The sequence below is a fragment of the Alosa pseudoharengus genome, unplaced genomic scaffold, assembly GCF_046254945.1.
Source record: "Alosa pseudoharengus isolate Yale_2024_CS ecotype anadromous, Long Island Sound unplaced genomic scaffold, YU_APseudo_1.1 YU_APseudo_1.1_scf_7, whole genome shotgun sequence".
NCBI lineage: Eukaryota > Metazoa > Chordata > Actinopteri > Clupeiformes > Clupeidae > Alosa > Alosa pseudoharengus.
The window spans coordinates 5728480-5745318 of NW_027468859.1; the positions used below are offsets into that span (position 1 = coordinate 5728480).

At 40.0% G+C, this 16839-nt stretch overlaps 1 protein-coding gene across 1 annotated transcript; it reads left to right on the forward strand.

The window, feature by feature from the left end:
* Window positions 1-15225: 15225 nt before the first annotated feature.
* Window positions 15226-16636, forward strand: LOC143110298 (C3a anaphylatoxin chemotactic receptor-like). The gene has a single exon (XM_076273186.1). The coding sequence runs from the start codon at window positions 15226-15228 to the stop codon at window positions 15787-15789; it is 564 nt and encodes a 187-aa protein (XP_076129301.1). The 3' UTR covers window positions 15790-16636.
* The last annotated feature ends 203 nt before the right edge of the window (window positions 16637-16839 follow it).

Below are 16839 nucleotides of genomic sequence, written 5' to 3' on the forward strand. Positions count from 1 at the left end.
ATGCACTCTTTTTTTGTTTGATTGACAGGGCTGACCCCCAAAACGGACTTTGGAATCTGCCTGCCTTCATGGAAGTATCACATGCATTTTATACTAGGCTATCTATTCAAAAATAAAGAAAATTATCAAATAAATAATTGTGTCGAACTGTTTTATTTCATTGCATGGCTTTTGATGGCCATTTAATATAGACTATTTATATCAGGCCTAAAGCTGTCAACAGAAGGTGTGACTTTCAAGTAAGTAAATACAAACCTTGAGTTATTAAAAGTTTGTAAAAGCAGAGTATTTTAAAAATCAACCAGTAGTTTTGGGAGATTTGGTTACATAACCCAAACATTAAGTAACTTTAACTAAACAGTTGTGTCAACATAACCCAACATATTGGTTAAATGTCAACCCAGTTGTTGGGTTAAATTTAGTAACCCAATTTGCTTGGTTAAGATAACCCAATGCTGTGTTGGACCACATTTTACTCAGCGGCTGGGTTGAAAACAACCCAGTTTGGGTTGTTTTCAACCCAGCATTTTTTAGAGTGTATAAATCATAAATATTAGGTACACTAATAATTTCTAATTGTGATCATTAAGTATGGTCATTGTCAATGACAATGTTTTTTTGTAGTGTCGAGGAGTTCAGTTTCAGTTGTCCTTACCTTAACCCTAGCCCTTGAGTTATCCTAACCAGCCCTTAGCCCTAATAAGGTGAATGATAACCTTGGCACAAATGACGCTAAAACACCAAACATGTGTGGTGAAAAATGAACAACAAACACCACCGAAACAACTCTAGTCTAAGGATAGGCCCAGAAATCTATTTATATGGATATATAAAGCCATTATTATTGGTATGGTATTGTTGTTGCACATTTGACACAAAGCAGTCCGTGAAAACATGCACATCAGTGGACTGCTTTAATGCAAAATTGAAAACTATGATTTCATTGCATTACTCAGCATGGATGCACGATGCTTGCATGATAAATACTTCCCAAAACAACAGTTAGGTAGGTAGGTAAGGATGCCATTTAGGAGTGTAAATCAAGTTTAATCACAATTTGATAAAATATAGATTCTTTAAGCCAATGATTTGATTATTTTCAATACTTCAAAATGTGTAGCAATGCGATTCGATGCGTTACTGGTCTGTTGTCGATAGGAAATGATAGATTTTGGTTAGTTTTCATGGATTCAAATGCCAATATTATAGGCTAAATTATAGGCCAAATACTGAACATTGACTGTGGAATCAAGTAGGTTACAGAGTTTCTTTCCCCCCCTAAAACCTCCTGTCACTAGCTAGATGCTTTCAAATTTAACATGGTTTTAAACTCATATGTTGCAGTTTTCTGTCACTGCAATAAAACTAGCCTATTTGGAATATTTTGTATAATTTGCTGTTCCTTTTATGAGAACAATTTAACTGATCAAGTTTTCATAGGCTATTGAATGATTTAAATGTGAATGCCATAAACTTAATTCGCCATTAACTAGATTTGCGTGGTTCTTCACGCAGTTGTCATCTAAATGCAGTGTTTTGTAGGCTATTCAAAGAATTTCACGTTCATCACTCAGTTGTGGTGTAGGTCTGTCTTGAGTGACCGCTGTCCCTTTAAATGTCTGGGACTTTAAATAACGGGACTTTTAAACTGCATGCTGTTTTTGTTGATGGACAGTTCCGTCTTTGATTCAGTTTTCTACCGTTTTAATAAATGACACGCGCACTTGCGTGGTTAAAAGTAAGGAATTGTTTTCACTCGTTTTCTTGCAATTCCGTAACATTAGATACTAGGTCTAGGTTACGTTAAAAAATGTTGTCGGTTACTATGTCAGTGACTAGTTCGAACTTTGTTACTGATGGGATAGGTGGAATTTTATAGCACGGTTCTGGATGATCACAGTCAGATGGCAGCGCTACCGTCAGCTGAACGAAAGCTTACACTAGTCAAGTCCACAGTTGTTAAAACTTCCAGCTGAAGTAGCCTAGTGTAAACTGAGAGAGTTGCCTCCTAACGGAGTGAGTGTAGCCTATATATTTTTTAGCTGCTATCAGAGTGATAGGCTAGCCTAGGCCTACATCTACCGCTCCTTTGCTACATGAACAAAATATTATTAGATGAGTGACAGAAGCACCGGACACCAGACCAGCAGGCCCATATGATAAACGCAGCTCTGGTAGCCTGCGGTAGGGCCTAGATGACGTGAAAAACGCGAGAGTCGCCGAAAAGCATCCCTGCATCGCTGGCCCCTAAAAAACTCTTCGGATCTGCACGATTCATATAAGTCGCCCAAAGCAACGTGAAGTAATATCAACTGAAGCAAAAAGGCGAAAATGTTGTTTGTTGGCTGTCAACCACGGAACGCTACACAGTTTACTTCTACGTCATTGCTATCGACTCCGACTCACTCAGGTCCTGTTAGCACGTATATATTTTTTAATTAGGCAAGATGAAGTTAAAACATGTAGACACAAATATTAAGCAACAAATTTAAACTCATATATTGAGGTGGTGATGAAAAATTTACTACCTAGTCAAATTGCATTTATTACCTTTTACTACCTTTCAAGGGCCTTAATTTTGGTAGATTCTATTTACTACCTTTTACTACCGCGCGGACACGCTGTTTACAGAAGGTGGTTTAGAGTAATATAAATTAGGTATAAATATGTGCAGTGTATTAGCAGAATAAATATGGATATTCGGTATGAACCATATAGACATATATGTACAGTATACAGCTATGTGCAGTGTGGTAACAGTACTGTAGTGCAGAAACAGTAACATTATAACAGTAGTAAAAATATGTGTATGTGCAGGATGAATAGTATGAAGAGCAGTAGAAAATGCCATGTATAAGTGTAATTACAGTATGTACATTTGTAAATAAATAGAACACTATGGGTGGGATAGAGTAGTGCAATTGTCCGCGGGGGTGGGTGTCCCCCGTCAAGGTTTCCATGGTCATGGTGGACACCTCAACAGGCACAGGCAAGGAGGCATCGGGCGGGGGCTTAGTTGGTTGGTTGTCACCGGGATGCAGAGCTAGAGTTCAGTAGGGTGACAGCCGCAGGGAAGAAGCTTCCTCTGAACCTGCTGGTTCGGGTGCAGAGAGACCTGTAACGCCTCCCAGAGGGGAGTGGGGTGAACAGTCTGTGGTTGAGGTGAGAACAGTCTTTGATGATGCTGCGCGCCTTACGCAAGCATCACTTGCCCTGGATGGCCTTGATGGAGGGGAGTGAGGAACCGGTGATGCGTTGGCCAGTTTTCACCACCCTCTGCAGTTTTTTTCGGTCGTATTCTGGTGTAACCTCCATGTTTCAATCTGTAGTGTTTGAGCAACTGACCTCTGACTTCACATCCAAACAAGCACAACTTACATGTCCAGTTCATTGCTCTGCATTTTCAGTTTTCCAACTGCAAAAAGAAAAAGAGGGCAAAATTATTATCAATATGCATCTATTGGCCATGTTTAACTAAAACAGCTGATTAAGTTTATCACATTAAATGTTCATTTAAATTATTTCTCCAGAGACCTAATTAATACTGTTAAGCTAAAAATATTATGATTTGGCAACTGAATTTTCTCTATTGCTTCAGGCCTAGTACATTTATCACAATAGAATTTAAAATGTCAATCATACGTTGGAATTATATGATGCCATTTTGCACCTCAATAACGGCACATTCGTTTAAATTCCACGCACTGCAACCTAAAGGCTCTGGCATGGTCGTGCGTCACATTTGCGCGTGTCCAAGACGTGCGTCATTTTTGCTGTGGACGTGAAGCATACTCCAAATTCTGCTGTCCTGAATGCACTTTAAATCGTTAAGGTTAGCGCCTGCGCACTACGGCTTAACTGTGATACTCTGCCCCACCAACTGGGGGCGGTACGTCGAGCCTGAAAGTAGGACACAACCACCAAAGAAGCCTGAAACGCATGAAGAAAAGAATAACGTGGGATGTGCGAGCACTCAACGAAGGAAGAGCTGATGAAGGAAAAAGCACCACGAGTACGTTCGCCTGTCTGCTGGGAAGTTTGATAAGCTGGCCCATCGCATCGCTCCATTTATCATCCACCAGAACACACACAGCACACCTGTTGGTATAGCTGAGAGACTAGCTTAGCCTACTTGCTTATTAGGCTACTTAGGCTACAAGCCTATAGCTAAGTGACTGGGTGCTGCGAGGGCAGCAATAATTGGGACATTTTTCTAAACACAGCATGGTAAGAACGAGTTGTGCGTACATATGTCCTCAGTTAAATTTGTATTGAGTCTTCACACCTGCCTCATACCAAAAAGTATGAACCAAAAACCTGTAAATATGACGTGTCAATAAAAGTTTTGAAGTAACTGTGTTCATAATGTATAATGTCTCACTGTGATAATGGGTGTATTTAGAGCGAGAGGTAGCCTAGGTTATTCCTTCAATTATTATTATGATAATGCATATCCGGTGTTGACAGGCGAGTTTCGAGATTTGAGTTCAGCATTGTTCAGGAGCTAGGTGATAATGATTGCACCTGGGAGAGGTAGGCTACATTCCCTTTATTATTATAATCACTATTGATAACGCATTATATACGGAACAGGCGAGAATGCATCTCGATCAGCAAGTGTTACTGGGTTTCGCCTGAGCGTTGTAGATAGATACCTTTATATAGCTCTGGGTTTCGCGATTTGATTTCAGCATTGTTCAGTAATAGGTGCTAGGCTACGCTCATTTTTAAAAGATGCATTTAATCGGATGTCAGCTCTCTATGCAGGGAGTAGGGCTGTCACTTTTTATTTGAACATGACGTGAAATATCCGTAGTCAAACTATAAATAAACGATTCGGTTTTTAGTGCTGTGTAGCGCATTTCTACAGTCTATGATTAGTTTTATTTTATTGTTTGCCATCTCATTCAGTGCTACATGATCCAGGGCTCATGACCAAAGCAAGCCAATATAATAGCCAGTAGCCACAATGAGCCATATGCAGCCACCCTGTTTCGACAATCAGGTGACGTACAGAACGGCCAGCAGATAATTACGTGCCCAACTCATCTAAAATGTGGTGTCTTGAAATACTTTGGGTTCAACAACATAAAGTGACCGTTAAATATAATGTTAAAGAATGTATCTGTGGATAATTGTGGCTTTAATCGGTCGAAGTTGACTCCATGTCGTGGTGTCTCACGTAACTCAAAGCCAGGCAAGCTGAGGACAGGCGCTCTCTCTGTTCCATCGTCGTTATGGTAACCAAACAAGTCTTCTTCTGTCTAGGTTTGTTTGTAGGTTTAAGTGTTGTTCTTCTATGTGGTCCACCTACTGGAGGGGAGTGTTTACAGCAGTTCCGTTTCACACATGCGCAGTCTACGCGTCACTTTGACGCGCGGTCACCAGTGCCGCGTGCGCGGGACGCAGACGCGGGAGCGTACCATACGCTTTAGTCCTCTTGCTAAATCACAACGAAATATTTTAGATAAAAGACCATGGCTTTCTCGGTCAGTAAGGTTATGAGTCCAATTATCCTAATTGTTTTATCAATACAGTAGGAACATCGACGTAAACCATACACAGTTTAATCTTTACACGTTTTGAATCAACTTAGCATGCTAGCAAGTTAGAACTAAACTTCATTAAGAGCTCATGAAGACAACTGCTATTGGCAAATTTATACAGCCTAGTTCTAGACCCCAGGCGCCACCACTTCCTCATAACTTCGATAACAAAAAATATCAAAGGGCTTGAATACCTAGAATATTTGTTTTCTGCTCTGCATGGTCTGAGGCAATGTTAACTCGCATAGCTGCTATCAGTTAGCTGCAAACTGTTAGCAGCTAGCGCATATATCGGCCACTTAGCAAGTTGAACTTAACATTACCCCAGCTGTTAATGAAACCGAATGTACAGTTTTGCACAAATACTGTTAGTTCAACCTATACTGTAAACATTTGACACATTAATACATACTGTTAACTTACCGGACAGAGCCACTGGTGAAGCTGCGTTACACTCCCATCCCAAAAGTCAGCCACACCGTAACACTGCCGACCGTTGGCTGTGGAATCCAGAATGCTCCCTCTGCTGACTGTGCGCGTGTGCACTGCGTGGGTCCAGTTTACTCAGGTCTGAGTTGTGAAGCTTACTCGTGTATCTCAAGTTTTAGACCCCATTGATGCAAGTTCGGCACATTACTAATGTTACTCTAGTAAGGACACTAGGTCAGCCTATAGTAAGTAAAGTATACTTGTGTTACTGCAGTAAGATGTAATGTTATTTTTTACAGTGTACTCACTCACGCTAAAGGGAATAACCTACAAATAGATACCGTGACATTCAGGCATCTTTTATTAATTCATAAATGTCACCGCTGATCTGGGCGCAGTGAGATGATGTCTCGTTTGGAGATTGTAAAAGGCCCTCAGGAGGGGGACGACTCACCTGTCAGCTCCTCTTGCCGGGCCAGGCAGGATCACAGCGCTTGCTTCCCAGGACAATGGAAGGGGATTGGCGATGTGAACAGAAGCGCAAGTAAACACAGACAACACAAACAGTACTCTCATTCTCTATCCACATTATTTTTACTTTTTTGTGTTAATTTACAATGGATTGTTAAAGGTGCAGTCAAGGATTTTACGTGTTTTCAAGCTCATAGATTTTTTTCTCACGATTGCTGCCCAGGCAGCCCAGGCTCTAAAAACTGGAAACAAAGTGGGGGCAACCTATCCCTCAAGCAAAAACGAAACCCTGTGTGGAATTTCACAGGGAATACTGAAGGTAGGGTTGAGCTACCTCTCTGGCGAGTTTCGTTTGGTCCTTGGTTAACATACAGTATCATGTATGTTTCTTTTTAACACAATTGTCTGCTTTAAATTTAAATATAAACATGAACACAAACAATCGCGACTTCCTGCAAAATCCCTGACTTCACCTTCATTCTTGAATGTTTCAAACTAAAAAGGAAAATCAACATATAGTACTGGTCCGTGTACCTTCTGTTCATTTGATTTTCAAGGTTGAAACAGTGATCAAAAAACGGATTTGAAGACCTTTACCTAAAACAGTACTTCCCAGAGAAAAATAAAACACAAATATTGAAGCATTTTGTGAAAAAAATAATCAAATATACAATGAGGGTTTGAATTTCAATATTGTAATTTCAATTAGTCATTATTCAAGTTAAAAATGAAAACAGGAACTCCACATTCACTACTGCATGCTGACAGCATTTTTTTGCCACTGCCCGAATGGATAATTGCTAGCCTATATGTTCATCAAAGGGAGCAAGATGGTGATGTTGAAGGACAGTGATCTGCACATAGAAAAAAAATCGCCAGAACATTCCAAGCTTCTCATTTTGATCGATATGTAGGCCTAATTTATGTCCCAGGTGTGCTGGGATGGGATTAAGGTTGCGTGCACCCTTCGAAGAAAGAGGGGAAATGGCACTGAAAAGACAATCGACATCATGCATTTATTTGCCTATATAGGCTTAGCTTAACAGTTTAAACTGCAAAAAAAAAATCTAACGTCGGTGCGTTTGACTCGTGAACATGCATATGTGCATGTTGGAATGTGATATATCGGTTTTAGTAGGCCTATTGTATTTGCATTTACCTTGTGGTGTGTTAGCATGTGTAGTCTTCCCTTTGTTGTACCCATAGACTGTATATATATATATATATATATATATATATATATATATATATATATATACAGTCTATGGTTGTACCTCATGTGTTTATTCATGTGTGTTGTGTGTGACTACCCGTTCGTGTATTGTGCATGTGTTAGTGACTAGCCTTGTGTGTTCTATAATGATGTTTTGACCTGTCTGTGTTCCCCGCTCCTGACCCAATAAATGTAGGCTACTGATTTTAACCTTGTTGCCTCAGTTGTTACAATATGAATATAAATATAAATTAGTTGTAGGCCTATGTCATTTTGAACAGAAGCATCTGCGAAATACCATTATCATAACCATCACCAAATAGCCTACGTCCTTGGTCAGCTGGCTACTATATGCTTCCTTAGGCCTTATCACGTGCACCTCCTCCCAATGCAAGGACAGCTCATTCTCGATTCTTTCTCCATTACTATTCTCCTTTACCAACATAATACAGCCAACGATAGGCTAGTCGCGCATACAGAACAGAGGAGCCCAAAATTATTTCCGTGCCTCATGCAGTGAATTGTTGTCAGATTTTTTCCAGCTCTGCGTTCAACGGCTTCCACTCCCCTTGCTCCTAGCTGATACAACGTAGCTGACATTTCTGCGTAAGTTAGCTTGTTTACAAACATGTCTCTAATTAAAACGTCATAGGTTTCAATGTAGGACAGCCTAGCGGGGATAGGCCAAATGAAAAATTGAGGAAAGTGCCGATTTCACATTATTGTTGTGCATATTTTGGATTTCGGTCGTGGGGATACAAAGTTTAATATCCAAAACAAAAACACGAGGGAATTTCCTATTTTGTTTTTGAAAAATACAGATATAAGGTCGTTTTTCGATTTTCAATTTTCGTTTCTAATTTGAAAATCAAATGAACAGAAGGTACACGGACCAGTACTTCTAAACACCATCACTTAGTCATTCATTTTAGTTCACATTCATTTTGTGCCTTTTTGTATTACTTATTTATAAGAAAATGTGTAGACTCTTAGGGCTTAATGTACAAAGACAGTGCAACTGTATTTCTGTCCACAGAAAGTGAAAGCTGTGCCTCGCTATTTTGCGTGAAGTTTTCACGTTAAACAGCACTCAACATCACCATTTAATGCAATTTGCGGTGCCCATAGCTGAACAGTACTTCACAAGCGCAGTTAACCGATGGCAACATTAAAAAGAGTCAAAAGTTTAGTGATCATACATGATAATAAGATGTCAACAAGCAGTGACATAGTTTTTCTGTATTACAGGGCTCCGTTTCCCAAAAGAATAGTTGCTACAGCAATTAACTTGGTAGTGTAATTGGCAAATGTGAGTCCGTAGATTTGAGTTGCGCATGCACAAACACTTAAGCTTCATATTGTCATCTGTCACGTTTTTAGTTTTGGGAAATTAAAAAATAACAGCTTATTTGTTAGCTCTTACTAAAATGTGACTGAAATACGACTATGACGAATATCAACACCATATTTCTGTATTGTTTATATGTGACTCAAATATGGTCGACTCACATTACGCTACCACGGAAGGTTCTTTGTAGTTAGCAACTGTGCTATGCTTTTGGAAAACGGACTTAAAGCAGTAGTTCTACACTTTAGAAAATACTCAACTTTCAGTGTAACTGTAATTGGGTTATTGTTATTTCACTTCTCCTTACATAATCAAAACAACACAACTGCAGTGGTACTTGTATTTACCTAAAATACACAATTAAATAACATGAATTATTAATGTTTTTAAAAATGGAGATAAAGCGTTTTGGAACCAAACTCTTCAAGTGAAAGTACGACATTAGCACTTCTCCTCCCATGTTTTTGCGTGACTCCCATTTTCCCCTCAACCTTCCCATAAATGCATATGCATGAGTAAGAAGTGCAGTTAGCCATTCTGCACTCCAGCGGCAGGCAAAATGTGCTTTCATCTACAGTGTGTGTGGTCTGTTTTGTAAATAAGATGCCATGTTTTACAGGCAGTAATTTGGCGGTAATTCTAAGTACATCAGGCCCTTAGAATTTTTCCAAACACTATTTATCAAATGTCTCATCCAACTAGTGTGTTCATTGCATGAAAGTGAGTCTTGCACTGATGGAGGCACACATCACAAGGCTAAGTGCTGCAAAACCAGAGGTGTGTGTTGAATATGAAATCAACTCTCCTAGGCCTTCTCCATCCCCTCTTCAGCAGAGGAGTCAGATCGAAAAAGTGGGGGGAAGAAAAGTGAAGAGGGAGGAAGAAAAGTTTGAAAGGAGACAATGGCATTAGGTCATCCCCTCTCTCTCTCTCTTCTTCTCTCGTTTTTCTCTCTCTGTCTCAACTCCCCTCTCTCCCCCTCTTCTCTGCTCTTGGTGCTCTGTGGTGGCTGCATGTGGAGGGCTCTCCTCAGTGAATGTTTCAGAGAGGGTAACCGCTGCCATTATGGCCTCCTGCCTGTGTGAACGAGCGCAAGCACAGCTCGGCCCGACTGGACGCTAATGAACGCTGCATTATTCAGCAGCCCTGGACCTCAAGGTGTCTTTGCTAATCAGGGAACACTAAAACATGCAAGGAATGATTTATGAAGAGGGTGGAGGGACTGTGTCTTCATGCCTGTTGAGGTAATTATCCTACTGCCATATAATGTGTGTGTGTGCATGGTCCTGTAACATTTAGAGATCGGGATGTTATTACCCCAGTATTCAAAGGGTTGTGTGTGACAGAGAGAGTAAAGGCTATATGAGAGAGGGCACTTTGTTCTCAACGTAGTAACTCTAATTACACATATTAATCTGATATATCCCCTACCCCCTGCCAGAGGTGAGCAAAGTACTCAATTTCAGTACTTAAGTCAAAGTACAGATACTACTGGTCAAATGTTACTCCGATACAAGTAAAAGTTGCATATTCAAAATTGTACTTAAGTGAAAGTACTGAAGTACTTGATTTTGAAAATACTTAAGTATTAAAGTATAATTTGAAATTACATGTGTAAGGTTTAACATTTAACATGCCCCTGACTAGCTTGTATAAACTGCAGAATAAGGGATTATAGAATGTTACAGAATGAAGAAACCCAACTGACAGAAAGAAAATGTTTATTTTATTAAAATTTTTGTATGCAGTGATGTGGTTTACTTTCGGCAAACAAAGCACGCATTTAAAACGATAGGAATCGTTTATCCGTTCAGTAAACTTAAACATTTTGTCGAGATACGGCCATGGGTGCGAGTACTCGACAGGGCATCTGCCTTCATCTCCATCTCCGTCTACCTCCATCTTGCTGTCGATTTAGGAATAGAGAACGGTTAGACGTTGAACTTGGTTTTATAGCCTAGCACACAGATGTGACGCAACCCTGATTAGTGATAGGCTGTCACCTGCGAACAAACCATCACATTTTAGAAGAGAGGGGAGGGGGGGACAGAGTTTCGATATAGGCTAGACCTAGTTTATTGAAAGTTAAAAGTAACGAGAGCCTTAACAGAAATTTAGTGAAGTTAAAAGTATGATTTTTGTCATTCAGGTGTAGTGAAGTGAAAGTGAAAGTATTTAAAAAAAAATAACTCAAGTGAAGTACAAATACTCAAAATCAAAAATGTACTTCGTTACTGCCCACCTCTGCCCCCTGCTCTCTCTCTCTCTCGCTTTCTCTCTCTTTCTTTCATGGGAAAAGGGGGACAATGGGTCTAAAGTTTTCTGGCTCCATAGCGGAGCGTTAATGAGTGAAGATATGATCAAAAGTTGTATGATGAAAGCTCCAGGGAGAGAGACGCTGGCTGATGCTCAGGTGTTTGGAGGTGCAGAGATGTAATGGAGGAAACAGGATGCCATCATCTGCCTAATCTTTATCGGGGAACGACACATTTAGATATCGAGTTATCAGATTGAGGGATTCTGCATTTCATTTGTATCATATCACACAGGCTTTTATCCAAAGCGACTCTCAGACTGCAATAAGTAAAATCCTCTGGGCTGATGACAGAAGCAGTTCCAAAGGAAGGGTACACACATCCAAAAAAGACAGGTGCCAGGTGTGAAGTGTTAGTGAAAGGAGGATAGAGGCCTGCACACTGTTTTAAAAGCTCCTAGACAACTTTATTTTAGCAACGTTCAACGTTCTTCTTTAAGCCTGAAGAAGACCCTCATGGGTTGAAACCTTGCTCAAGTAAAGTTGTCTAGGAGCTTTTAAAACAGTGTGCAGGCCTCTCTCATCCTTTCACCACATTAATAACACCCCAATAATACCGTGATTGTAGCATCATGTTGTTAGGATGTCTTCTGCCACGGGGATAGGGAGACTTATTGAATTCAACCTGGTTAAGCTGAAGTTTAGATCCTTCCCTAAAAACATGAGGTTGTCGTCTTTGCTGCCATGTACGTCTCACCTAAGGGTCTGAACCTATGTGTCGACAACCTCCCGCCTCATCGTGCAAGAGGTGTTTATAGGACTTCGTCATTTATAAATGACACTAAAGAAAACTGTTCAAAAAGATAACACAAATCCTTAACCAATTATATTATCCCCAAAATGTATTGCATGACATCCCCTCTAACCAATAAAATGGTTATAAAAGGTTATTCAATATGTTTACATTTGTACCACACGCTGAGTCACACCCATGAGTAGCATGATGGCAAGTCCATTTTTAAACTAGATGTACGCATAGCGGTACAACATATGACCGTCACGCAGTCCTGTACATCCTCTCCCGCTTGTCATGCTTGTCAATTTGTCTCCATCTCCTACTCCTACCCCCAACCCTTGCAACTTTTGTGTATGCTTGTATGTGCATGTGTGTGTGTGTGCCTGTGTGCTTGCATGTGTGTGTGTGTGTGTGTCAATTTGTCTCCATCTCCTAAAGAGCCTGAACGATATGGGATTTTGAAGGCTGATAACCTACTGATTTCTCAATATTTGAGTTTTTCAAAAACTGATAACCGATATATCGGCCGATAGTCATTTTTACCAAACACAATGTAAAAATGTTCTCCCATAGCAAGGTTCTAATCAAGGTGGGGCATTATATATTTGTGTGAGGGATCAAGCAGTCTGGCTAAAAATGGACAGAGGTTTTTAAGTTTCAAAAATGAAACATTTATTTTTTTGTCTTTCTTTTCTTCAAAAACTGATATGATAAATCATATCAAAATAGAGTTCAAGTAAACATAACTTAATATAATATAATAGGCCTATGAGGTCAGATGAACAGAACATAACTCAAAGCATACGAGAGAACTGAACACAAAAGACTGACCTCACCAAATGAAACAACAGGGGAACATATATGCCGACTAGACTAACAAGACACAGAAGGGACATTTAGAGAACAACAAACATGACAACTACGGCCAGTTCAACATAAGCATTACTTAAATGAAAATAATCACAAACAATATAACTAACGGATAAACTTAATTATGAAACCAAACTAAGCTTCCTCTTTCCCCATGACGTTTCTTTCAGATGGTACTACAGAGAACTCTAACTTCCAGAGGACTCTTAACATGACACTGTTGCCGGAAGAAGCCCTTTGCCCAGACACAGCATCCGTAAGTCCAGCCAGACGTGTATGCTGCCGGCCTCACACCACCCGCCACGGTAACTTAAAGAAGCACTATGCAATTTAGCAAAAATTACCTTAATTATGCATGTTGAGAATCGTTCTGATGGTTCTACACTTTCTGGGTCGTTTGGAGGGTGCTTCGTCTCCCCCTATCGCTTCTCTGCGGAAAAAACGAATATGCAACTTTCCGGACCCGGTCCGGGAAAATCCGGATGTGATCCAGCGGAAGTATCCAATCGCGCCTCAAAAATGTAGTCAGATTGTAGGCTCGAAAATGCTTTACGGCAGACACACCCCTCTTGTCTTTGTAATGTGGTCTCTTAAACAATGTGTTTGCTCGACCGTTTTATTGTGAGCCCTGTATGTGTTTAGCTTGGTTTCTTGATGGCTAGCTCACTGACCAGGGCTGCAGGGGGAGCTGTGCAGGTAAAAAATGCGAGCCCAAATCCGGCAAAAACCCAGAAACAGCGAAGGAATAACCAGACCTGCATAGTGCTTCTTTAATTACTCCCAGTCGCACCGATTGCTAAGCTAACACTTCAGGAGACTACATACATGTATGACCCGTGAAAATATCTAGAAAATTTCTATAAAATAAAAAATAAAACGTTTTTCAGCATGTCTTAACGTTTGACCTGTTACACAGACACATTTTGCAGCATATATTCGCTACATTTTTTTAAACTCTTCCCCCACGTCAATTGACCTGTCGTTAAGCCCCGCCCCCCATTGTTACCGTGTGAAAACTCGGACAAACAAACCATGCTTGATTAGAAATACATTGTGGACAATGGCAGCTGACAGTATATGAAAGCAGGCTTTGTGGACGTTTTGGTCGATAAAGGATTTACTTTCCTCCAGAAGCTATCAAAAGGGACTTAATTATGCTATGGAGGGGTGTATTCAAAACTTTAAAATACATACAAGGTGACAAGCAGTTGTGGCGAGTAGCCGTGCAAAAATCACCGTGCAAAAACCACTGACGTTAATGCTAGCTAGCTAGGTAGTGGAAGATTGATACTAAGATATGTTAGGTTACGTTATTATTTGATGTAATAAGAATATAGTAGTTGGTTAATGAGCATTTTCATCTTGGGATTTAACAGATAACCTGTGCCCACGTTGTTGGCTTAGTAGCCTACATTACGTCGAGCTGTTGCAAACGCGAGAGACGTCCTGTAGGCCAGTGTTTCCCAAACTTTTTTTCTGGGGACCCACTTTTTAAAAACGACAGACCATCGCGACTCAATTCACTTCAGATCTAAAATGCAACCACCAAATACTGCCCAAATTGTTGATGTTTTAGGCCCTGGCTTCTCAAACTTTTCTATGTTGGGCCCCTTCAAACCATTCTACAATGGATCAGTAAAGATTAGAAAAGATCAGTTTTATTGCGCATCCGAGAGTTTGGGGATCTTCTCGCATGCTACGAGTCACTCTCAGCATAATAAGTTGTTCCTCAATTTCTAAACAGAGATGTTAGTCTACGTTGTGTTGCAGACATTTGGATCCATAACACCGTGGACGTCCATTCCGATGTAAACATATGCAAATAACTCGTCGTTATATTGTAGCCTAATTATGGAGGTTTCTTTATTTGGAATTTAAATCCGCATTTTTAAAATTGTGATTGTTTGTGCTAAGGCTGTATTCGTGTTGTAAGACTGTGAAATGAATCAATATCAGAACAAGAGGCTTTTGCGCAATAGGTGAAGAATACAGAAAGATTAACGATAATGCGCCTTACTGTAGTGGAGTTCGTGAGACGGAAAACGTCAGGAAAACAAACTGTTGTGCATTTTAAATCAGAACTAAGGAGGAATGTGAGGAGGCTGCTAAAGAGTGCATCTACAATCAAAACTATCAATAGCATAGTCCGGTCTATGGATGTTTGCTTCGTTGTTGACAGCGCGATTTTAAATGACACATTTTAGTTTTTATTCGGCCAAGTTGAAGAGCTGGTATCTGGTATTGTTTGTGCAACTATACTACATGCAAAAATGCACAGATTGAGTTATGACAAAAAACATGACACCACTAGACTGTGGTAGTAAACGAACTAGAGCCCAGAACCACCGCAGCCTGGTGCTGGCGTGGGTCCTCTGTGGACTGGCCTGGGTTCTGGCTCTCCTGCTCAGCTTACATGCCATGATTCTCACATATGTCACCCAAGATGGTGGCAGTCTCTCTCAGTCACTCCTAGCCCACACGCAGATGATTCACTTTCTGTTTGGATTTCTCATCCCTCTCCTTCTCATCATCACTTCCTACATCATCATCACCCTCAAGGTGTTGAGCAGTAGCTACTGTGCCAAAAGAGCCTCCAAGATCATTGTCACTGTAGTCGTGGCCTTCTTTATCTGCTGGCTGCCCTATCACGCCTTTGGACTTGTAAGGGAGTATGGCCAAGATGAGGGCCTGGCGCTCCATATTGACCAGCTGAGCATAGCCCTTGCTTTTGTGAACAGCTGCCTCAACCCTCTCCTGTATGTATTTATGGGTCAGAACTTTAAGGAGAAGGTGTCGCTGAAGCTAATCCTGGAGGATGCAATCAGTGAGGACAACACCACACACTCCTATGTGTGGTCCTAGGTCTTACAATTACGCGTGGTTGTTTTTGTGGAAAAATAAAATATTTTTGTTTCAATTATGTCAATTTGCAAAGGCCAAATCACCAACATCCGAATTCATATCTAAGCTATATATTCTTTTTTACTGCTCTTAGAGGGGCTTTTATCAGTGGATTTGACTGTTTTGATCTTGTTCCCAACCCAGACTTGTAATCTTTAACTGTAAAAATACATTGAGTCTAGATGATGTTGTACCATGTTTGTTCCAAGAAAGAGTTAAATAAACACATATCATTTTAATTTTTAATGCAAAACATTATTTTATACTATTATTTTAAGGAAAACATCAGTGTCCCCAAGTTTTCTGTCATTTCCACCACAACAAACTATAAACTATTTTATTACTTTTTACCTAAAAGGGTTTATTTGTTTACCAAGGGAAAAATAGTATTAGTAAAGAGGAAGGTTAATGCCAAATATCAGACATGTGGTGATCAGAAACTGACGAAAAATAATTGTAACCATCACTGGAGAATAGAGTATTTTTTATGCAACATTATTTCCACCACGGCTGTTTTGTCAAAATATGCAAAATAAGTGAAAAAAGCATAGTTGTGTGTATTTTGGATACATTTTGTCTTATTTCCAAAAGTGACTGGGCATGGCAATGGAATGGAATGTGCTTATATATGGCTGAAAACTGTGAGAATGTAATTTCCATCATAGTCATTTCCAACACGAAATGAGGACATATAGAGCAAGACAGTGATGTAATGTCATTCCCACCACAAAATGACCATCACAACATACTGTATGTTTTAAAGGAGCGTTTCACCGCTGGGAAGATGAATGCATACTTAATATTTTTCAAAACAGCACCAAACCTCATCAGTAGCTTGCTTAGGGTCTCTACACATAAAACGAAACACCAACAACCTAGTTAGCGAACACAGTGTTTATTACAGAAGAAAGTTAAGAACACTTACAGTCGCGCTATCCAGAGAAATTCTTTAATTGTTTGCAAAAATGTGTTACATGCATTAGGTTATTTATTTGACAGAAAAATATTAAT